Source organism: Myotis brandtii, unplaced genomic scaffold, assembly GCF_000412655.1.
Source record: "Myotis brandtii unplaced genomic scaffold, ASM41265v1 scaffold483, whole genome shotgun sequence".
NCBI classification, from domain to species: Eukaryota; Metazoa; Chordata; class Mammalia; order Chiroptera; family Vespertilionidae; genus Myotis; species Myotis brandtii.
In genome coordinates this window covers 400,961-426,446 of record NW_005368456.1, presented here as the reverse complement: position 1 = coordinate 426,446, position 25,486 = coordinate 400,961, and the positions used below count along the sequence as shown (strand labels likewise).

At 37.0% G+C, this 25,486-nt stretch overlaps 1 protein-coding gene across 8 annotated transcripts in view; it reads left to right on the top strand.

The window, feature by feature from the left end:
- Positions 1-25,486, top strand: part of LPP (LIM domain containing preferred translocation partner in lipoma) — a 698,664-nt gene that overhangs the window by 357,818 nt on the left and 315,360 nt on the right. For all 8 annotated transcript variants that reach the window (XM_014547744.1, XM_014547746.1, XM_014547747.1 and 5 more), the window contains one exon: positions 9,320-9,442. In XM_014547744.1, the coding sequence (XP_014403230.1) occupies positions 9,320-9,442 (123 nt within the window). The remainder of the gene's footprint in view (positions 1-9,319; positions 9,443-25,486) is intronic.

Sequence of the window (25,486 nt, the reverse complement as noted above, 5' to 3'; positions counted from 1 at the left end):
TAACCATGTTCATTTGATCTATTTAAAAAAAAAAAGGAAAATTTTTTCTTCTTTTGTGGTTGTTTTTTGCTTTCCTATATGACTATAACAATGAACAATAGGACTGCTTGTGTGTACTCAAGCACCATGTTAACTATGACCTGACCTTACTTACCACGGAGTTGGCTTAAACTCTGACTCTTTGTAACTCTAGTGAGTTTGGGTCTGATTTCAGGCAAGTTGTGAAATACAATTATAGACTCATACAATATGAAGACTTAAAATATAAAAGGAGACTTGGCAGCTTCATATACCTCATTTTATAGAAGTAACAGTTGAGGTTCAGAAAGGACATGCACTGCCTGATGGTGTCCCATAGACCAGGCTTTGTGCTGACATCTCTGTGAATGAGAGGGTCCTGTGCTAGAAAAAGAGGACTGGAACAGAGGCGCCTTGAGCAGCTCCGTATGAAGGAGTTTATCATAAGGATCCATGTGGATGTGATCTGGCAGCAGAAGGTTCAGGGACAAGGCCATCTCTCTTTCTTTCTCATTCCCTTTTTCTTCCACCCTTCTTCTCCTCCTTCTCTGATCCCTGAATTCTCTATTGTTTGTATGTCCATTATTCTCCTCTTTCCAATAATTGGCTACTTATCTCTTTATATGTTTTGGTTATTAATAATTGACCTTGAAGATGATCCTTTTTGTTTATCCTGATTGTAGTTCACCCTCATGACTGTTCTGTTACATGTTTCTTAGTTCAGTTTTAGGAGAGGAGGTTTATTTGCCTAGTGTATCTTTTTGTTACAGGCAAACATACCTCAGGTGTCCAGCCTTTCTCTGTGGGTCACAGTGTTTTGAAGTAGGAGCACATGGTCCAAAACATGTTTTTTTTTGTTTTGTTTTGTTTTGTTTTTTGTTTGTTTTTTTTTGGCAACAAGGGCTGGGGGTAGGACCATTTCCTTTAAAGAGATGTGGGATGGTCAAACTTGGGGACTATGTATGAGGCTGAAAAGAATGAATGATAGGGAATGTGAAGGAAAAATACTGAGGCATATGTTAAGCCCAGTGTTTAGGTTTTATCTTTATGTGTTTTTTTTTCTTTAAGTATGCTAGAACCATGAAAAACTCCCTTTGTCTCCTGTTGTTACCTTATTTTCTGTTTATTCAATGCTGTATTCCCAGTTGTCAAGCTATTATCCCACTTCAAAGTGTGAACACATTATCTCTATTGATAATGCTAGTGTTTGGTCCAAAGATGACTTTTTGAGGCACCTTTCTCCATTGCCCGTAACCTGTGGGGTAAACGAATCTTCTTAGACAACAGTGAGCCTGGAGTTTTAGCCCATTTTTTTGCATATTGAAAACGTGTAATTGTATTTCTGTCAGCTATATTAGATTATAAGCTTCTTAGGGAAAGGGTTGGTTTTTGTGCTTAAATCTCTGTATCCTCCACATGGTATCACAAAGAGTCTAGAGAACATGGTGTATTTGATATCACTAGGCAGATGTGAAAGCAGTATTATCCAGTAAACTGTAAATTCCTTGAGGTTGGGGATCATGCTTACTTTAGGCTGCCTACTACTTAGCACAAACTATTTCGTACAGCAGCATGGGAAAAAGCCGCTCACACAAACCAAGGAGAGAGTTTCTCTATGAACTTTGCTATCATAAAGAAATAGACAAAGAGTACAATGGGGCCTTGACTTAGGAGTGTCCCGACTAACGAGTTTTTCGAGATACAAGCCATCTCTCGGCTGATTTTTTGCTTTGAGTTGTGAGCTAAAATTCGGGTTACGAGCCAGCTTCAGATACCCCACCGCTAGTTGGCGCAGCGAATGTCACAGTGAACGCCACAACATCAGCCCAGCATCACCTGTCTCACTCGTTCACTTTTTGATTTGACATACGAGTAATTTGAGTTACGAGCTCCGTCACGGAACGAATTAAACTCGTAAGTCAAGGCCCCACTGTACTCAGCTACCAAATCAGTTGAGTTATCAGTAATGCCTCCTTGGGGGAGAGTGCATGTGATAATATAGATAAGTGGGTTTTGGAAAGGTAAATCCTTCAACTAAATGAGCGGGAAAGAGAGTGCACAAGTCAGCAGGAACTAAAACATCTTTTTCTCATCCAACATATTGAGTCTCATTCCATAAAGTTACATTTCTTCTAGGCTAAAAAGGCCACACTGTCTATAATTCTCACTACCAAATGTTGCCTATCTCAACTCGACATTGCCTGAATTAGTGTGATGAAGGTGCTCATATTATTATTATATAGCATGGGGTTTTTATTAAATAGCCATGCTACTGTTTCCATGTTTATTTTTATTCATACCTCTCGTATCCATTATGTATATTATCTACTGGTATTTTCATAGCATCATTAACCATGTAACATAGGTTGTTTTAAGATAAAAAACCATAAATTCACTTCTGTTCACATATACATCCATACATAGATGTGCGCACACCTTTACCCTTTTAAATGTGCACTGTGTTAGAAATCTACTTCAAGCAGTGGTTCGCTCTGTGTAATCCTCAGACCAGCACTATCAGCATTACCTGGGAACTTGTTAGAAATATCAGACCTAGGCAGGGTTGGGGAATGTCTGGCCCATGGGCTATATAAGGCCCTCTAAATTATTTAGTCTAGCCCCGCCTGCCAAGGCAACTGCAGGTGGGATTTGAAATTCAATAAATCTCAGAGCTTTATTCATGCAATATAAGTTTATATTAAGTGAATTATATTGAGCAAATAATGTTATAAATATCCAAATGACCCTTGGCAGAAATAAGGTTCCCAACCCCTGGTTATGGAATCAGAAACACTTGGTGGGGTCCAGTAATCTGTGTCTTAACATCTTGTCCAGATGTTTACATGGAAGCTAAAGTTTAACAACCACTGATTAGAATTATGTTCTTCACAGTTAATTTTTTAGCACCATTACTTGTGTTAAGAAGCACAAGAAGTCCATGTAACTGAAGCCTACAGCTTCAGAATTTTACTTCGAATCAAAATATTTTTAAAGGTTATATACTCAGTGAACTTACTATATCAGCCAAAGCATTTCTTTTGAGACTGCAGTCATGGCAATAATTGAGTAGCTAACATTTATTGAGTACTTATTATGTGGACAGTACTTGACATGTATGAATTTGTCTAATAATTCAACAACTGTGTGCAGATCTGAGACTCAGAGAGCTTAGGTAAATGGCATAAGGTCACAAAACAAGTGACTGTCATATCCAGGTTTTAAACCCCTCTAAGTCTGACTCCTGGACATTTACCACTACTCTTTTTGTGTTAAGTGTGCTTTAGGTGGACAACTTAATAAAAATTATCACAAACAAAGAAATTTGTTGATTATTTCCCTAGCTTCTTCAAGAATAGAAAGACAATAGATAAATGACAAATAGATGCATACTTAGTTTTTTGCTTATAGATAATGTAGTTTTTTTGGTATCCTTTTTGTTATCACCAACTTTGTTTCTTTAAAACTAATATTAGGTAAAATAGAATAATGAACTTTCTTGACCATAAAAAATAAAAATGAAACAAAATTCATTTTGTGTTAATGAATGCTTAAATAATAACTTTGAAAAAAATCAAAATTATATGTAAAAAAAATGTACTCTTTTGGGTAGTAACTTTCTAGGCTTCTCTAAGATGAGATAGTTTTATACTCCTAAGCAATCAGGGGAAGTTTCTTTCCTATAAGAAATCACAAAAGGAAGCCAGAGACTGGGTAGAAGCCTGTAGTCCCTTGGTGTCACACATAGGATCTGGAGGAAATTTTTGAACTTTGTGAAACACAGTTTAAAAATCCTTCTTACATCATGTTTTCACTCTGATTAGTTGGTCTTTTTCTCAGGTATGGTTTGAGCGGTCACATACAAATTTTGGCTCTTCAAATCCCCTCCTGTGCTGTGTTATTGTGATTACTTGACCTCATCAAAGTTTTTGATGATGAGGTCAGGGTCATACATATTTTGAATGTGACTCAGGGTATTGGCTCTAATTCTTGGATGTGAGTTTCATAGGGCAGAGATTAGTTCTTAATTAATTAGATCATTCCCCTTGACGGTTTTTCTTAATAGCCTGAACAAGAACTCACTTTTTAACAAGGTTGATTTGATCATTAGGTTCTTAATGTTGTTGTTTTTTTATAGCAGAAGACTTTGCAGTTAGTTCTATTTCCTGTCCTCAAAATGGAAATGAATTATTAACAACAACAACAACAACAACAAAATACCACAAAATGTTATGCTAAGCAGGATCCATGTATTTCCATTCATTAATAGTGGGTACTCTCACAATTTTTCAACCACCAATGCAATATTCAATTCAGGCAAGGATCATCTATGGATGCAAAAACGATTGGGTGAAAGGTTCTTGATAGGAAGAATATTGGTAAGAGTCTCACAGACAATTTGTTGAGGTAAAAGGGAGGAGGGCACATTCACAATGGAGAAATGCAGTGGATTCTTCATTAATCAAGTCATCACAGTTGACATCACCTAACTGGGCCAAACTGTTATCATGGGCTTCACGATAGAGTGCAGTGGCAAGGACACAGCATCATACATTGTGATATCCCTGCCATACTTGTTCAATCTGAATCTAATCATCAGGGAAAGTAAGATTATTGAACTTTTTATAAGACACTTGGCCTAAATAAATATTTTTTAGGTCCGTTTCATGAAAGACTAATGTTAAAAGAGAACAAAAGCCCTAATCGGTTTGGCTCAGTGGATAGAGTGTCGGCCTGCGGACTGAGGGGTCCCAGGTTCGATTCCGGTCAGGGGCATGTGCCTTGGTTGTGGGCACATCCCCAGTGGGAGGTGTTCGGGAGGCAGCTGATCGATGTTTCTCTCTCATCGATGTTTCTGACTCTCTATTCCTCTCTCTTCCTCTCTGTAAAAAATCAATAAAATATATTAAGAAAAAAAAATACGTTTAAAAGAGAACAAAAATACATGTCATCTCAATGTGTGATCTTTGATTGGCTTTTGGATGGGAATTAATAACAATAGATAAAAGGACATTACTTAGACTGCTGGTGAAATGTGAGCATGTGCGCATATGAGATAATGCTGTACCATGTTAAATTTCTTGGATGTGTGAATGATATCAAAGCATTAGGTGTTCTTAGGTGATGCAAGCTGAAGTATATGGAAGGGAAGTTTCTGTAACTTCTTTCAAATGTTTTCAGTGCTTTAACAAACAGAATATATACCTTTAAATATATTGATAAAGGGTAGATTTTGCTATTATAAACACCTAGCCCGCCTTCCCTTTTTGCCACATTTCTGTCCCTTTACATCTGAGTCAGGTTAGAAAAGATCTCTTGCTGTTTGACTTAAATCACCTTACTTTAGTTTCTTTTATTGAAGGGTAGTTATTTCTAACTTTTTAACCTTACCATAGTAAATGAATCTTTTATATATAAGCTGTAGAATTTGCCCATAGCCTTACAAATGGATAAATGAGTAAACTCCTCTGAGTGGTCATACCTATCTTCTGATTGTTATTTAAGAAAGAATTTAAGAGAGAGAATGGGAGGGATGGAGAGGAGAGAGAGAGAGAGAGAGAGAGAGAGAGAGAGAGAACAAAATGTTGGCCATTGATGAATCTGGGTACAGGGTTTGTGGGTAGAGTTCATTTTACTACTTGTACAACTTTTCTGTGAGTTAAATTTCTTTTTAAACAAGATATTTGGATATAAAACATGGATAAATAAATGGTTCTTGACTGTCACATGTAATTAGTGGGTTAGCAATATGTGGGCTAAAACATGACCCATCTAAAGTCAGACTCTTGGAAATAGCCTCACAGACTATACATTTTGGTTCTGCACTCTGGTTTAAACTCTGTTCCTATGAATTTACAAACGGGGATGCCATCACCCACTAATTCTGCTAGTGGCACTTATAGTGCTTATAACTTTCCAAGTTATAAGAAAACCCAATTGTAGTTTGGTGAGCTTTAATCATATACATATTTACTGAATGAATGAATGAATGAAAATAATTATATTCTAAAAAAATGTCTTATGAATGCCTTATTCATGTGGGGTTTCTGGCTGTGAGTAAAAGGACACTTTTTGTGCCTCACCATTTATCCTCTGGTTTCACCTTCATGCACCAGCCATTGCTACAGCAACCACCTCTGTGTAGGTATGACCTGGTGGCACCTTGCCTCAGCTGCAATACCTTTCTCTTTCTGCCCTGGGGCATCTCTGCCACCACTCCACTTCTTGGGACAAGTATGAGGGAATTTATAATCCCATAGGTAGCACATGTCCATGGAGAACCTGAGCCCGGGGATAATCTATTCTTTCACCCCTTAGTGGGAAGATCTGAGGCACATTTCACAGGACTCTTCAGAGGGCTTTGAGGAGAATAGAGACCTACTTACCTATGTGGCTGACCACTTCAATACAGCACATTTGAATTGGCTTTCACTCTTCCCCTGCTTAATTTTTTCCAGTCCTTCAGTCATGCTTCCTGGGACCGACATGCATGTCTTTGCATCAGGCTTTGATTTTTGGCAGAACCTGGACCAACACAGTGGCATCTCTCTAGTTATGGTTGAAAAAATGAGAATTGTAGTTGTTACAATAACCACTTTATAAGAGTTTATGTGGTGTCTAGAAAAAGCATTAGGCGAAGAGTCAGCAGAACCTTCCTTCTTGTTATTTGGCCTCCAGCAGGTCATTTAGCCTTTAGGTAAATGGTAAAGCTACAGGGATGAGGAGTTAAGGAAAAGATACATTACTGTGTGTGTGTAGGATTCTGTTAGCTGGTTATAAGCCTGTGGCCTCTGGTATCTAGTATAAAGTATTGGGAGTAGCTATGTTATAGTCCCTGAATCTAGAGGTGCTGTGAGATTAGATGAGCATTCCAGAGAAGGGCTGTTGGTGGGACTTGGGAGGACATCTGTTATTTGAACTGAGACCTAAAATAGAGACTGTATAGTGATAAGGAGGCCTCTTCTTATCCGTAATGGGGATCGAAATAAATGTAGGAGTAAAGCACTTCTCAGAAGGTCAAGTAAGGCAACAAGAGGTTATTGGTACAAAATCTCACAGCATTAGGCTGGACTTATTAAATTGCATCAACCTAATGTGAGCAACTAAAAATGGGGAGTAGTTTCAACTCAGAGGAATGGTAGAATAAAGAGGCTGAATACCAATTGTATGCATAGGCTAGTTGCACACTATAATTACTTGTTCCATTGTATTGCTCAGGGTAATTCTGTGATTTTGAGTCTCTGTGGTTAGATATCCCAGTGACTTGGGACATGGGCAGTTGATGTACTTTCTGCTACAGTACAGATGTTGTAGACCTTATTAAATGCTGATACCCCCAGGGAACACTTAATGAATGATGCTTCCCTTAAGGAGAAGAAGAATTAACAATAGCATTATTATTCATATTAATTTATAGTTACTGGTTGCTGTAATTAATGCTAGTTATGAAAATTATAATTATAGCACTTTATAATTTACAAAGTATTTTCTCATCCAATTTTTATCTGAATATTTTAATATCCCTCTGTCTTAGGTATGTCAGGTGATACTCTTTTTGTTTTATAGATGAGGAAACTAGGGCTCAGGAAAGAATTTAACCAGCCTGCAATCCACTGCCCTTACCAATATATTGTGCTATCTATGAGTATATGGAAATACACTTATCAATTTTGTACTTATCATAATGTTTTTTATTTACATGTAAGAGAACAGCTTCACACATTTCTCAGTTGTTTTCCTTAACAATAATATCCTCCCTTTTCTTTTTGTACCAAGACCCAGTGTCAGAATATTCACAAGAATGTGTAAAAGATTTTCTTCTTAATAATACCACAGTATTTCATAGTTATTAATACTCAGTGGGATAACGATGAGATTGCTTCTGATAGAGGGATTAGCACTTTCAAAACAACCCTCTGGCCTTATAGTGTTAGGTCAAACCCAGAATGTAGGCTCTGAGAAAACATCATCAACCTGGCATTTCACTTATTTATTTACCTTTTCTTGTTCTTTTTTTTTCATTTTTGACTGTGGAAGAGAGCTGAGGAAAATCTCCAATTTTTCTCAAGGGCAACCTTCGTATCTGAGCCATATAGTGTGAAATACACAGACATACACACAGATATGCACACACATGCACATATGGTTTGGTGAGCAAGCTACCAGAAGGAAAGAAACTAGTTGTGTTCATAGGCAATTCTATTATGCTATCATTGCCCAATGCAGCATATTTACTAGAAAGATAAACTTACTTGGAGGACTGTAAGGTTTAATGCTAGCTTGTGAGGGTATCCTATATTTTGTTGTTGCTGAGGATATTCTGGTTTCTTGGCTAATGCTTTTTCTATGCCTTTTCAGACACTATCCTGATATTTAACTGCCTTAGACAAGTTTGATAGAGTTGATTAGTTTACAATAACTTCCTATTAATTTATTTCTATTGGGTTTTGCTGCTGACGCATTTTGTTTTTTTTGATGGAGCCTTAAGGATGCTCCCAGAAAATCCATGATCATAATTACCTTGTGAAAGAGCCACCTCATTTCATATTTTCAAATTCTAAAGCCACCTCACTTTCTATATTTTTTCCTTAAGCTCTAAGCAAACTACCTGCCAGAACCTTCCCACAATGCCTGGGGCTGCCCTTGTGGTAGTTTTATTGTCTTCTACTCACCTCTTATTGATTCTGAGTGCAGGTAGAAGTTGGTACTTCTGTTAACACAGGACATTGACATATGAAATCCATAAAGCTCCTACTTCAGATCAGTGGCCACTGCCACATGCATCCTCTGCAGCCCCTTGGCCAGAACCCTGAACAGTCTCATGCTAGTTCATTTTTTAGACTCATTGATTGGGGCTTGCCATCTCTGTCACACAGACATGGATCCCCTGCTGAGTCCTCTTCCTGGACTGTAAGTCTCCCACCCTTGCCCTTCCTGTTCCAACTAAAATGTCATCATTCTAAGCAGTGGTTTCTGAACACAAAGAACTTGCATTATCTTCCTAGTTGGATATGCTTCTTGAGTCCAGGATGGAGACATTTACTTATTTTTACTTTTATACTCATCAAAAAATAAGTGTGTGACCTTAGAAAAATAACCTTACACCTCTCAGTGTTCTTATTTGTCAAAAAGGGATCATTCTACTTCAGGCCACCACTGAAATGTTATAAGGGTTGGGGGCACGGGGGTAGATTCAGAACATTTTGGACAAAGCTACACTATAACTTGGAAAATTTGAATTCAGTCAGATATCAATGGAAACTGGAAATTTCCTTTTTGAACATGTCTGTGTTGCTTCTGGCAGGGAAATCCGGGAGGCAAGACCATTGAGGAGAGACGCTCCAGCCTGGATGCTGAGATTGACTCATTGACTAGCATCTTGGCTGACCTTGAGTGCAGCTCCCCCTACAAACCTCGGCCCCCACAGGTAAGAACTGTCCGGGAATGTCTCCATATGGCCAGCTACAAATGGTCTATGATGATCTGAAAATACAAGCTGCTGTTCATAGCCCTTCCTTTTTTTTTTTTTTAATCTTCTCACAGTCAATGGTCTAAGACTAAGTTGTCTTTTTATTTAATATCAACATATGTTTTCTAACAGGCATAATCCTTAAAATTTAATTTAATTAGTATTGTCTTTAAAATACAACAACATTATACAAAAAACTTCTGAAAATTAAAATTCTTCTTACTCCATTGTCCTTTTCATTTTCTGGCTTTGAGTATGTGGATATTTTGTATACATTGTTATAGTCTTAACAAATAGAATTTAGCACAATTATGTTAAAGTGAGGGCTACGTCTTCTATAAGGAAATTCCTTATGTTGTACCTGTAAGGTAGCTTCTGTTTTTTGGTTGTTGTATGTAATGCTATGAAGGACATGTCCATGAGTATTTTCTTTGGAGCTATTTCCCTGTCTTAGATTCCTAATATTAGGATTTCTACATTAAGGAGTCTGACCACTTTCTTTCTTTATCTTTCCAAAAGTTGTGAATAGCTTGTGTTGGCAGTTAGAATATACCAGTGTCTCCTCACGTTCACCAGAATTTGGTGATAGCCATTAATCTCTATTTTTTAAAAGGTAGATGGTGCTCCTTGTTATCAGTTTATTTATTTATTTGTTTGTTTGGGTTTTTTGTTGTTGTTTTTTTAGCTTGGCTCTTTTTCTGCATTGTACTTTGCTATCTGCATTCAGAAACAACTTCCATTGCTAGTGATCATTCCTGTCAATCTCAGGTCTTGAGATGGTAGTGGGAAATCTATGTCAGGGTTTCCATGTCCTCAGAAGACAGCCAATGGAACTCTAGACGCACACACTGGACTGGCACAATTGTCACTGCATGTTTGACTTGCGAGATGCTTGCTTGACTAAGTGACGGTGCATATGGCATGCTGAGTTTACTCCAGTCCTTGAACAGCAGCTCCTGTGTTCACAATGGTTCCTTTCATGAATTAAAATCTAGCCCTGCTTCTCAGCTGTCAGGGCTGCACATAAGGTGTCAGTGCTTTCTTCTTTAGATATATTCCCATTACTTTTCCTAGACATATAATGGGACTGTCAGCAAAACACACTGGAGTAGAACTTAGCTTTTCCTTTGCTATCATTACTCTTGGCTCCACCAGATCTGTTGGTAGTGGAAATACACTTAATTTCTATAAACATCTTGAGATGCAGGTCTGTAGCATGTACTGTGGTCTTTTAGGAAAACTGTTAGGAGAAGAAAAGTGGATTGTGGAATGAGAAATAAATAGGACCCCATTATCATTGCCCAGGAGCCCATAATAATAAACTATGGTGGATATTGTAGCAACATAAAGAAGAGAGTGATACATACTTTTGAAGGTGGCAGAATCTGAGAAGATTTATGAGAAGGCTTGTGTGTTCAGATTGATGGGTGGGTGGACTAGTAATAATGGAGACAATAATGGAGAACAGCCTCAGCCATTGAGGAGAAAGGTCCAGGTTTCTAGGTGGCTAAGGACAAGGCCACTCAAGGCTTAAAGTATCTACAGGATTGTGAAGTTTTCTACTGATAGCCTGGGGACAAGTTTGAATGCCAGATTAAGATTTTGCCTTGTCCTTTATAGTTAACTAGAGGCCTGGTGCATGGATTCGTACACCAGTGGGGTCCCTCAGCCTGGCCTGCACCCTCTCGCAATCTGGGACCCCTCAGGGGGGAAGTCAGACTGCCGGTTTCAGGCCGCTCCCACTCATTCCAGCCCCCCTGCGCCTGCCGCCTCTGCTGCTGCCACCACTGCTCAGTAGCACTGCCACAGAGACAGCAGAGGCTTGTGCCACAGCAGCTGCTCTCGCGAGCCATGAGCCCAGCGTGCGGTGCCCCTCGGTCATCTGAGCAGCGCTCCTGCTGTGGGAGCGCACTGACCACCAAGGGGCAGCTCCTGCGTTGAGCATCTGCCCTCTAGTGGTCAGTGCGCATCATAGCAACCGGTTGAGTGGTCGACTGGTCATAATGGTTGCTTAGGCTTTTATATAGATGGGGAATAGTGGAAGGTTCTCAATCAGGAAAAAGCCAGATTTCATTTCTATAAAGGAACATAGGAAACAAGCTGTGTTCTGGAAAGATGCAGGAGGATGGGCCAGATCTGAGACATTCTCCAGCAAGCCTTTGATGGACCAGTGTTTGATGTTAAGCATTTTTCCTATTCCACTCAGGCACATGCCTCAAGCTCAATTTCTCAGAACAGCAAGACCACTGAGTTTTCCACTGGAGTCACCTGTCCATGATCCCCTCCTTTTTAAAAATAGGGGTTTTGCTCAATCCCCCCCCCCTAAATTCTTAATATATACTGTGGAGCTTCTACTTAATATAGCCTTCATTCCTTAAGGCTGTGTCAACATATACCTCCCATAAACCACTGCATTTTAATGGGTTATTTACAAGCTCCATTTTTGTTTGCACAATCTTACTGTACACACAAACTAATAATCACTGATATTTGGACAGTGCTTCACTGATTGTAAAGCATATATTCTCACTTGAGTAAGACTGAAACTCTGATATTAATGATATGCTGATCTGGAGTGGAGGAACCTAAGACTTAGAAGATAAGTGACCTGTCTTAGGACATAGGACTACAATGTGAGCACAGCTGGACTCTGAATTTATACCTGTGTTTGGTTTTAAGTTCTAAAACCAGATTGGGGATGTCAGTATTTTAAAAACATTTTTATCAATGACAAAAATCTATGAAATAATCATATGAGTAACAATGTCCTTAGAGGCTTTCTTATAAAATGAAAAACATTCAGAAGGTTTAGAAAAATTAATAATGATAATCCTTAAGTAGAATAAGTGGATAATTGAGGTAAAAATCTACTTTCGATGAGTCTATTTCATTCAGAAATTAAAGAGTGATTCCGTCTAACATTTTTATCATTCTACTTTAGGAAAGCAAGATTTAATTGGGAGTTACAACTCATTCTTTTGTGTTATCTTAACTCTGGTGGAACTGAATTAGATATGTTAGTATTTATTAGTTAACATAATTATATGCTGTGAGAGTGATAATCACACACCTAAAATATTAAAAATAGGTGCTAAAAGAAGATGATGTCTGTTGTGTTGTAATTAAAAGGTACTTGAAAAGTCCTAGAACTGTAGAATGTTAATGCCCAACTTTGATGTTTTTATTTTTGATCCAAAGCAAATTATAAAACCCATTGAATCACCTGTCTACTTAAAGTAGGCTAGTAGGTCTATGATTTCTCATTATTTAAGCATGCGTTATGTGTGTTCCTGAACCCACTTCTGAACTTCCTTATTAAGGCCACTTTGACTGCTCGATCTAGGGAAAATCCTACTCTATGTAGAATGTACCAGTAGAGGTTCAAAGGAGCTCTATTCACATAACAACTTTGAGAAATGTCTGAGTACTTGAAGATAGATTTTATGGAACCTTTTGCTCCTTTTTCCAAAGGAGCATTTTCTACTCTGAGATTTCCCAGCTTTAGTTCTGTTCACTTATTTATTCATATTCTTACTTGGGAAATGTGGCTTAATTTCACATTTTCAGTCATTCACCTAACATTTATTGAGATCCCTTTATGGGGGATCCATGTCCTTGGTCTAGTAATTTGTACTCTTAACAGAGGAAACAAGCACATAATCAATTCAAAAGCCACTAAAGAAGGGCTTCAATGTGCTACTTTAAGCTGTTATGTGACTCACCAGATGTTGAAATTGTTGGAAAATAAAAAATAATAGGAATATTATCGTTATACTGTGTACTGTTCTAGGGAAGTGTCTGGGAAGACTGCAGAGAGCCTTTGAGTTTATGGGTACAAAAGCCTATGTCGTGGGAAAGGCTTGGGATTCAAGGTGCGATACTAACAGTAATGAGAAAATCAAGGAATGTTGAAAGTGAATGTCTTGTTTGAAGGACATGTTAGTTCAAATGCTGTATCGGGTATGTGCAAAGGGGATAGGCAGATAAAATCACATGCACTTAGTACCTATGTAGCACTCTTGATGCCCAAGAACTCCCATACAAGAGGAGGAATTTAGCGGTGATAGTATTTCTGGCTGCAGTGGGTTTGGGGGTAACAACTGTAGCAAATTTTAAATGAGATATAAAAATATACACCTGCATCATTACACAGAGCTATGTAATTAAAATAGCTTAGTGTTTGAAACTAAAAGAGCTACCCATTTTAAAATATGTGTATTAGGAAGTACTTTTAGAAGAACAGATGTGAGAAGTTTGGAGGTGGTTGTGGGATGAGTTGCAGACTGAATATGATCATAGAGTGTGAGAGCTTAGATAGGCCTTTGAGGTCATGCAGCCAAATGTTTAGGGAAGAAAAGTTTTTGCTCAGAGAAAGAATGCACTACTCAATGAGGAGCAAGAGTACTGCTTATTTCCCTTTTTTCCTGAAACAAGACGTACTGCTTCTCTGTGGATGATAACAGCAACCAAGACATAGAAGGGGTCTTTTTAGCATTTCAATTAGTTTATTCCAAAATGTTTCTCTTTTGTGGTACATTCTCTAAATTATGTCTTAGAATCATAATGAAAGAGTATAATAAATTTAAAAAACATAGATAATTCAAATCATAATTCAAAAGTAGAAAGAAAATTTATGACAGTATAGTGTCTTTGAGTCAGTGTATATCTAGACCCCATCCAGTGGCATCATCTGTTATTAGAAGTTCAGCTTAGATTTTCTGGAAGAGTTACACAGGGATCAGATTGAAATTCTTTTGATTTCTTAGAAGACAGTGGATAAATCCATGCATTTATTTTTGTTTTTTCTTTTCTTGGCAGAGCCAGGGCTAGAGTTCTGGTCTTCTGATACTAGTACAGAGCTTCCTTTTCTTCCCTGCAGTGAGTTTGGTAGGGTCAGAGCTGGTGCCCATGGACAAACTTTCAGATATTTTATACCACTATTTCAGTGTTTCTGGAAATTTAGTAATATTTTAATCAAGTTGCTTTTGAATTGGTCACATGCAATTTCACTATCCTCATTAGACTAGTATGAAAACATTTAGAGAGATTCAGGGATAAGGATCAGGTTGGGCATAGTCCAATAGCCTAGATTCCAAGTCTGCCAGTAAGAAGAGTGCTGTCTTCTCACTTCCGTGGGATTACCTCTCTATGAAGAGCTCCATTGGTGTGAACTACATGCCACACCAATCGGGGCTCCCTTTCCTTTATTTCTAAAATGGGCATGGTCACTACAATCATTTCCCTTGGAAGAAATACTATATTGTTTTAGAGTTTCAAGAAATAAGATGTTGGCTCTAAGCAATAGTTCACTCAATCCTTCCCATTTTGTTTTGGGATTATTAGGTTGAGTCTGGAGCTTGCTTTAAAGCTTCAGGTCTTTGAAGGCCTGGGGGCTTATCTTTTCTGAATGCTGGTTACTTCCTAAATGCAATATTTTTCTTCCTCATTTAAAGCATTTAAAAAGTATTGTCACTTTTCAGTCTGTTTGGAAACTGGGTACATAAATGGTCACATGTACATGTCTTTAGCTGCAATCCCAGGGCTCCCACACTGAGTTTCTTTCACAGAGCAATAACCTATGAAGCAACCAGAGACATTATTTCAGTTGTGTGTGCATTGTATGGAAGGCTTTTTATTAGGAATTCACATGGCCTGAGGGCTTGCAGGCAGCATAATCAGGGTGGAGTCCTGTGGTGCCATGGATCTTCTATTCTCTTGTGCTCCCTGTTCTAGCTTGTAAAAGTCATGAGCAACTACACGGGAGATTAATTAATAATTTTTTTAAATATTTCATATTATTCAGTGCAACTCAAACAAGAAGTAACTGGGAGGTAAAAGCCCCTACATATGGGTACTGTGATGAGATCCATGTGACTCTCCCTGCAAATTTGGATCTTGCTGGCTTTATTTGGGTTTTTGCTAAATGAGATAGGAACTGGGTCTTAGGTTGTTGAAAAGATAATAGTGTCATCTTCCTCTTCCTGTATCTTCCTGGGAAAAATGTAGCAGCATATTGTGATTTGCTGGGGAAAAATGGATTTGCCAATGTGTCTATGTATTCTGCTTACTAATAGCTTTCTTCCAGAGCCATGGTAAAAGTTGAAACATTGTAGAAACCTCACATCTAAGATACCAACTGAGTACAGTAAAATAAAATTTGCAAAGGTAACATTTTCAAAGAAAAAAAGATCTAATTCGTTCAGTGCTCCTGTTTAGAGGATATGGGTGATTCTGAATTAGTCTGGACCTGCCAAAAAAAACTTCAGCAGTTAAATAACAATGAGATGGGGGTGGAGGAGTGGTTAGCTGACTCAGAGTTGCATGCCATGAGTTTGATGAAGGGCAATTAATTTTTAGATTCTATATAATTGCACTGCAATAACATTTATACCCTTCCATTTTTAGAAGATGATGTTTGTCATATGTGGTGTTAAAACTTTAAAACTTTGTTTTGAATGTAACATTTTCAGAGTGGAAATTTAAGCTGAAAATCTACCTTGGATTGGACCTTTACAAGAGTTTAGTACAAAAATGTCCATGTTTCATGTCCCAGTCTAAGATTGTGCTCTGTGTTTGTGGGGTAGGTGAGATCCTAGCAGTAACATGGAAGGAAGCTAAGCAGGCAGCTGCTGCTGACTAACACAAAGAAGCCAGCTGTGCTAAGCTTGGAGAGGGGTGGGGGAGTCTTCTGTGGTACTCTGGCCATGGTCCATGTGGTAGCCTTTAGCTGTGATATGTTTGCAAGACCTTGGCTCAGAGATGACTGTTACCTTGCACTGAATCATTTGATTCAGGCATTGGCTTAAAAAGAAATGCACAAAGCTGCCTGTTGAGTTTCTCCATTTTACAGCAGCATCTTAGTGGAAATAATTAGCTCTATGTCCATGCAGAAACACACATCACATTTGCAAAATTAGAGAGCTTTCTTGTCAGGACTGGTTTCCCTGTTTCTTTCTTCCTCTCCCACTGTTGAAATATCTATTTTGGTAGCAGCCTTGGTCTGAAACCCTATGGCCCCCCCTTTTTTAATTTAAGAAGCAAATAAACTACAAAATACAAATCTAGCTATTTTTTTTTGCACTTTACCATGGCAAATACATAGGAGTATTGTGTTTTAAAGGAAAAAAGCCATATCTCAGATAAGATATTCACTGTTTTATTCATTTCAACACCAATTTCTTAGATATGCTTTATAGCCAAATTAAAATATAATGATGATAACAAAGGTCTCTCTAGACAGAAGGTTGGAGGTGGTTAATAACCAGTCCTACATATCACCATTTGTCATGGTGAGTAACTAGTCTGTCCTCCGCACCAAATATCACATTGACATATGACTGCTATGGTTCTTTTCACAGTGTCAAAATGACCAGGAAAGCCATATACACTCCTTTCAGTGAATATATTAATTATAAATATGAATCCTTTATGCATTATGTTTCATAATCTGAGCCCACATATTCCTTATGAAACTGTAAACTGGACTTTTGTTGAAATGAAAGTTATAAATTGGGCACATCCTGCTGTGGAGCCAGCAGGTGCTATTTTTCATTGTAGGTGCAGACAGGGCCCCATGTACCAGTAAATATTAGAATTTGTTTCTCTTTGGGCCCTGCGCTCTAACTCCAAGGTGCACCTATGCTATCCTATTGGGGTTCAAGACTGAAGGGAATTGGATAGTGTTTTGTTGTTCTGACTCACAAATGACTCAAATGTACAGTAAAAATTCTAATAATTTTACCTCACAGACTATGCCTTCTAGAGACATTATAAAAGTATGTAATGCTTTAAGCTTCAACAGCAAAGAAGGAATTGTGATAAACACAAGACTCAAGTTCTGAAGGCAAGATTATCTTTCCTGACATACAAGAGACATGCAAATTTATATTTGCTGAATAAACAGGTAAATGTTGTCATGCAAATCCAGTAATTATGTAAGTATCCACACCTTAGAATCTGCTAGGGAATCCAGTCTGGATAGGCACTGAGTTAATGAATGACAAAGGATACCTGCTTTCTGATTTTTCATAATTAATATGTATTTGCACCAGTAAAAAATAAGTGTAGCTGAAGCAGATGAATTTTTGTAAGGATAACTTATTGGTAGCTGCCGATTCAGCTAAAATTTCCATCTTTATGTCTGCATTGCCTTACATCACTTGAAAGCAGTATACTTGGTTGAGTTGTTATCTTGGGATATAATTCCATGCTATACCCATCATTATATTATTGGGATAATATAAAAGTAAACACCAAGTTATTTTCTGTATCCTCTACATTAGCTGAAAGGAGAGGGCCATTTATGTTTCTTAGTGTTTTCTAATATAAAGATCAATGTGATAAAGTATTGGATTCAATGATAGGAGACAGTTACCTGACTGAGGAACTGATATATGCTTCCTTTTTTCAGAAAGAAAAAAGTCTGCAAAATTATCATCTGACTCTTTGAGTTTTTATGATTCACGTCTTCCTTCCTTTACCACATGGTTTCTGATGCCTCCTGACTTGGTATTTCATATGTCATAAGTATATGCCAATTATAAGCCATTTCAAAACTAATTACCTAAATCTAACTTTATGCTTTTTAAAATGGAAATAAACTTTCCATGCATATGTGCCTTTGAACATCCTTTGAACTATGTAAACTTAAGACTTTTTCTTTAAAGAGAGAATTTAATTCTAAATGGATTCTTTGTTTATATTGATGGTAAACAATGGATCCCTTAAAGCAACATATTAAGTGATATAAATAAAATATAAGCCTTAAAGTGGCTAAAGAGAATATTCATTTGTTCCTTTTAAGAAATGTGGTATTTCAGAAAGCTTGAAGTACTAGTAGTCAGATGCACAAATCCTTACCTGAGGTGTCTTTAATTTTTTTTCTAATTACATCTTGATATTGTACTACTTACATGATAATACTGAAAAGTGATGCTTCTTAGGTACTGTTAGAGATGCTAAGCTTCTTAGCAATATGGAATCTCCTGGGCTTTCTTGGCCACCCCACCTACACAAAGTGAACTTTTATTTCCCAAATGGCTGACATATTGCATTGACTCTTACCAAGATAGTCAAAACTAGGAAATACTTTTTTATAAACAGCATTCTGCATGATTTAATATTCTATGTAATTAAAGTTTAGGGCTCATTTTCTCACCAGTCAGCCTATTATGGCTAAAAGTTCTGATGTTTAACTTTGTTTATGGGAAGTCCACTTATAAATCAGACCTTCTAACCAGCAAGGGAAGAAGTAAGAGGGTGAATAAGGGTGGTCTGTTTGTAGCTGAGTTACAATAAGTTTCCTGGAGAAGGAAAGGTATGACTGGAAATTTGTTAATCAGGCCATCACCCCTCTGACATTGTCCATCATATCGCATGGTCAAAAGAGACAGAACAATAGAACTTAGGGCTGAAGATGTGAGAAAAAGATTGCAATGTATCATCAAAACTGGTTAAGGGTGGCTTTCTGGGAAGGGCATTGGATTCAAGAATATGATCATTGTGTCTGTTTTTCCAAGAGGTGTTTGGATTTTCTCAGTCATTGGTTAGTTAGTTAGTTAGTTAGTTAGTTAGTTTATTTATTCATTCATTTATTCATTCATTCATTCATTTATTTATTTATTTATTTATTTATTTATTTATTATTTGACTAATAGTTGAACATGAAATCTCTGTTGAGTTTTTAAAAGATATAAAGACTTAAATAAATGGAAAAATAACGGTGAATAACAAGGTCTGAACTGTGTAGGTTCACTTATACACACATTTAAAAAAATAAATACTGTCAATGTATTTTCTCTTCCATATGATTGTCTTAGTAACATTTCTTTAGTTTAATACATGTACAAAATATGTGCCAATAGATTGTTTGTTGTTTGTTTTTTTAATAGACTGTTTTTGTTATCAGTAAATATTCTAATCAACAGTAGGCTATTAGTAAATATTTGGTGAGTCAAAAGTTATATATAGATTTTTTTACTGTGTGTTTAGCACCCCTATCCCTCTTGTTATTCAGAGGTCAATTGTATTATTAAGATGACATGCTCCTCAAATTGACCTACAGATCAAAAGCAATCCCTATCAGAATTTCAACATTTTTCTTTGTAGAAATTTTCAAGTGAACCCTAAAATTCATATGGAAAATTAAAGGACCCATAATAACCAAAACAATCTTGAAAAAGAAAACCAAATATTCATACTTCTCAATTTTAAAACGTATTACAAAGCTTGAGGAATCAAGCAGTGTGGTATGGCATCAGAACAAATATTTGAAGGGGAAAAATAGTATATAGGACTTCAAAATTAAACACTTCCATGTTTCAAATGACAAGAAAGTGAAAAAGCAACCTAGGGATTGGGAGATTGCATTGCAGATCATATATCTGATAAGGGATTTGTATCTAGAATATATTAAGACCCATAACTCAATAAGAGAAAGACAAATAATCCAATTTAAGAAATGGACAAAGGATCTGAATAGACATTTCTTTCAAGATATGCAAGAGGATAATATGCATAGAAAAAGATGCCTGTCATTATTTCTCATCTCAGAAATGGCCAAATCAAAAGTGCAATGAGATATTCATTCACACACACTAAGATGGTTATAATAAAAATGAAAGACCAAAAAAAAAAGACAGACAAGAAAATGTGTTGGTAAGAATGCAGTGAAGCAGGAACTGTCATACTTTGCTGGTTGGTTGTAAAATGGTGCAGCCACTTTGGATAGAGTTATATGACCAACCAATTATATTTCTATTATCCCCAAGAGAATTAAAACATATGTCCACACTTGGACATGAATGTGTATACCAGCATTATTCATAATATCCAAAAAGGAGAACATTCTAAATATCTATCTCTTCATGAATGAATAAAAATAATCTATTATATTCATAATATTGATTATTATTTAGCCATAATATGGAGTGAAATACTAATACATGATATAACATGGATTAACCTTAAAAAACCTATGCTTTATGAAAGAAACTAGACACAATATTGTATGATTTCCTTTATATGAATAATCAAAACCATAGATACAGAAATATTAGTAGTTTCAAGTGGCTGGATGTTGGGGAGAATAAGGAGTGACTACCAATGGATACCAATGGAGTTATTTTGGAAATAATTAAAATATTCTGGAATTAGATGGTAATATGGATTGGACAATTCCTTGAATATACTGAGGACCACTGGTTATACATTTTAAAGGGTGGATTTTTATGGTAGGTGAATTATAGCTCAAATAAAAGGAAAGCTTGCATTGAGCAGTGTGCCTGAAATACATAAAATTGTACATGGCTCCTGCCCTATAGAAGCTTACAGCCAATTGGGAGAATACAAACTGATAGTTACCACACAGAATATACATCCTAGGGAAGAAGAACATATAGAATCTTGAAGAGGCAGAGGTAGAAATTTGCCTGGATGACATAGAGGCTGTTTGTGCCTGCTATCATTGTTTGTATAGGAAATCTCTACAGCTAGGATAAGACTTCTATGCAGCTTCAGAGGGCAGAAGAAAGTCTAGTATTTAGAAGCTGAGAAAGGCAGTCAGTAATATACTATAAAGACTATCTTTCTAACAGTAAGAGCAGTTGAAGTTCAATGTGGGTTGCCTTAGAAGATGGCAAGTGTGCCTTTATTGTAGGCATTTGAAATTACACTCTGGCATTTACCAAGTGAATGATTTAAACTCTCTAAACCTCAGTTATTAACCTAAGTTAATAACACATCTCAGAGTTGACATGAGGACCACATGAAATAATGAGTGTGTGTATAATGTGTGAATACACTATCTTGCACATGATAACACAATAACTACTATTGCTTTCGCCAGTATCATCATTACCAAATGAATTTTTGCAATAATGCTGGGAACAGAATTCAGACAAGAGATGGGAAGATTGATTTGAATGATGCTAGGATTCCATGGTACTCTCATTCTTGGTTATAGGTCTTGGAGTTTTCTGTTCCCTAATATAAAACTTGGAAGTACATAACAAAGACCTTGATTTCATTCCAGATCCCTAAATTGACTCTCTCTGTTTCTAAGGCAAACTACTCAGCCTCAGAGTACTCAGTGCTCTTAGCCATGATAGCTGATATATATGTTTTATTTATTAAGATTGTTATTGACAACTCCAATGGCCTTAGAAGATGGTCTTTATGAATATCAATAGAACTATGAGTGAACACTGAGATGGATTATATGTGAAACAGTGTGAGGGTCAAGCAGGTGGCCACTTTACTCCTTCCACCTTGCAAAAACATGTTGTCTCTTAAAAACAAGCAAGTGAAATAACTTGATGAGAATTCTAGGAACAATTATTTAAGATGTTTTAAGAGGTCCAGAATTTCCATGACTGGCCAAGATGTCTTGTGGATAGTCACTACCGATCTGTGTCTATTTCAATATCTGTAAAGTGGACTTGAGGACTGAGATGATCTTCTTAGTGATTTGAGTTTTGAGTTGGTATGGCGTTGGCTCTTAAAAGAAATCTATATTGATTTTTCTTTCTGTGCTTATATTATTTCACTATAGAAGTTTTTTCTTTAAGAATGTGTTGAAGTTGATGGGAGTCACCAAAGATAATTTGCACTTACATCTATGGTGCCCAGGATGATTTGGAACCAACCTCATGGAGTTTAAGATTATTTAAAATAAAGTATATTGTAGTGATTAAAATGATACATTCGAAGAACAGATTGCCTTGGGTTCAAGTTCCTATTGTACTACTTTCTAACTGTGTAACCTGGAATCAGTCACTTAAAACTTTTTATACCTGTGATTTTTCATCTTTATAATGAAGATAATTATGGTGTCTACCTCATAGGATTGTAATGAGGAATAAATAAGTTACCATGTGTGAAGCACTTAGAACAGTGTTTGGCATATCGTTAGCACTACTTGCATTAGCAGATTTTATTTTTGGGAGGTGGATGCTCATTCTTAAATTGTGAGTTACTGTTTTTGTTATAAGATTGACATATAAATTTGGTCTGTGATAGCTGTGCAATCTCTGAAACAGATTATCTAGTTCATATAAACTGGGCATCATTCTTACACTACTTCAAAATGTGTGGGTCTAGCTGTTCCTGAGCTTTAGCCTAGTCCTTTTGGCTATGGCAGTGGCTTCTAATGCATGGACTCTAAAACCAAAGCTAGAGTGATAACCAGTCTTGACACACACATGAATCGTCAGCACCTATTTCTGTGGTTTACAAGGTAATTACTCTGATAGCTGAATTAGGTTGGCTTTAAAAAAAATCAAGACTCATAAGTTATGATTCTGTTACAGTTGGTTCAATTGAGTGTTCATAATGCCCTGGACAGCTTACTATGCAGAGAATGATGGGCTCCACTCCTTGAGTTTCTGATTTAGTAGGTCTGCAGCAGAGCTCAAGAATTTGTATTTCTAAGAAGTTCCTAGATGTGCTGATTTTGGGACCACACTTTAGGAATCTTTCAAAGCTGCTAGTCAAATGTTTTGTAAGCTACCCCCTCTTTGTCCTTTCTCTTATCACTACAGCTGTGTACTCTCAAGGCTTGAGCCAGCGCCACAAACACTAGTCTAATGATTTCATTTTCTGGAGGAGGAAGCCCTAACTTAGAGAAGTGTCTTCCCCTGGTTACATAGAAAATTGACATAATCTGTAAGGTTTTTGTTCAATTGAGAGTGATTTGCATCTGCAGTTCTTGGACTAAGCATTTAAATGTTGAAAACTAGGATTCCTATTCTATCTCAGCCATATTTGGAAGTGTTAATGTTAGTTGTTTTATTTCTACAAACCTCATTTTCTTAATTCATGATATGATTACATCCTCTGCTTGGCATATATGATTTTGTGAAAAATAAATGACATACTCTGCATTAAATCACTTTGTAAACGTTGAAACACTATTCAAGTGGTTTTCAAACTCATCCCAGTTATCAGATGCAATATCACATTAAACATAAAGTATTTTTGATAATTACATCCTTCCTCCACTCATCTAAGGTAATATTGACTTTTCTCACTATTTTCAGGAGCAAGTAGTACATTATAAACTTGTCACTTGTTGCATAGAATCCTTTCATTCCCTTCCTGCATTGATTTCTCTCCTAGTCCTAGTCTGCTTTTAAAAAAATAAGCAATTAGAACTTCTATTTTAGATATTTATGCATCAGAATACATATGTGTGTGTGTATATATATATATATATATATATATATATATTTTCAGTGTACTTTTATGTGTACTTTTAAGATACCCTACAAGTCACATTTATTAAGAATGAAATAAATGATTTGCTATTTTGCTTAAAATGAATTTATTTATTTATTTATTTATTTTGCATTTGCTTTGGAAAGATCTTGGTTGAGCCAAGAGAAATGATTTTCCTCCCAGTTCTGCAATTAAAAGGCCATCTAAAGTCAGCCAGTTCCTCTAGATAAGCCTCAGGTCCCCATTTGTAAATGAGGCTGGTTCTTATTCTCAGTGTCAATGATATTTGACTTATAGGGCAACAATTACAGAGAGTCCACATTGGCCTGAGTCTATTTTAGAGAGATTTTTCCCCTTCCATGTCTGTATGTTGTTTGGATTTCATGTTGATTCAGGAAAATTCCTCCACAACTTTTCTCCAGGTTCCTATCAGGGCCCTCTGGATTGCGTTGGGTTTGTGTTTCGGTTGGTATGAATGGAAATGTAAGAAGACAATGTCCTATTTCTGATCCTCTGGGGTAGAAATGTCGGGTAGTGGGGACAGGGACAAGGCTCTCCTATTCATAGTGAATTTCTCCTTTTTGTAATATTCATGGGCTCTCCCTTATTAATGCATAGTAAGAAGTATTAGTTCTTTATTGCTGTGCAACAAATTGCTTAAAAACCTAATAGTTTAAAGCGTGTTAAAAATACACACACTTTGTCACTTTTTGTGGGCCAGAAATCTAGGCAGAGCTCAGCTGGACCATCTGCTCCACAGTCTCTCACAAGTCTACAAACAGGGTACATTGGTCCAAAGTCTACCATCTCATCCGAAGGCTTTAGTGGGGAATGCTCTACTTCTAAGCCCAGGTGTTTGTTGTTGGCAAGGTTCAGTTTCTCCTGGGTTGTTGGACTGAGCACCTCAGTTTCCAGCTAACTGTTGGCAGGGTACTGTCCTCAGCTCTCCATCTTGTGGACCTCTCCAACATGTCAGCTCATCATCTCAATAAACAGGGACCTGATCATCCCATGTTCAGATACTTCCCTCTGGTTACACATGATGCCTCCCATTGACTCCAACTCATTCTTAAAGAAAAATCTTCTATAGTGAAATAATGAAATCATAGTTAATTATGTGCTAGATTGTGTTAATTTTTTTCAATTTATTCATTCATTGAATCATATCCTTTATTCAACCAGCAATTGTTTGGACTGTAATGAATGCAAATACGACAGATTAAAATCAAGGGGAGTGTAGTTTCTACCTTTCCTCATCACACAAGGAACTTCTTATGTAGGAAACAGATGTGTAAACAGATGACAGGAGTGCATGATGAATGCAGTGATGAATGTCTGAACAAGATGTTATGGATTCATAGAGGAAGATGCTTCACTCCCCTTCTGTAGAGGTCAAAGGAGGCTTTTCAGTGCTGGTATTTAAGTAGATATATTAAGGGACTGGTTGGACCTCAGGGTATGTAGGGCAAGTGTTGTGAAACAAGCTTGGAAAGGAAGGCAAGTAAATAAGTTTCTGCAAATTCATTCCCTCCTTCTGTGTTTCTGTCTGCCTTATACATAGTTATGACTCAATACCAGGCATCTCAGGCAACATATAACCAACAAACACAATATTACATTTCTCTGCGATCCCTGTATCACTCTGTCCTCAGTGCAAACACCTCAATGCTAGTAACTCATCTGAAAACTGTCCAGTTGGAGGCTAGAAAGTCCTGGGTCTTATAAGAGTAAAATCACACCAATCATAGTCACTAAGAATATTAGGGCCAGCCTTCTTTCATCCAGAAT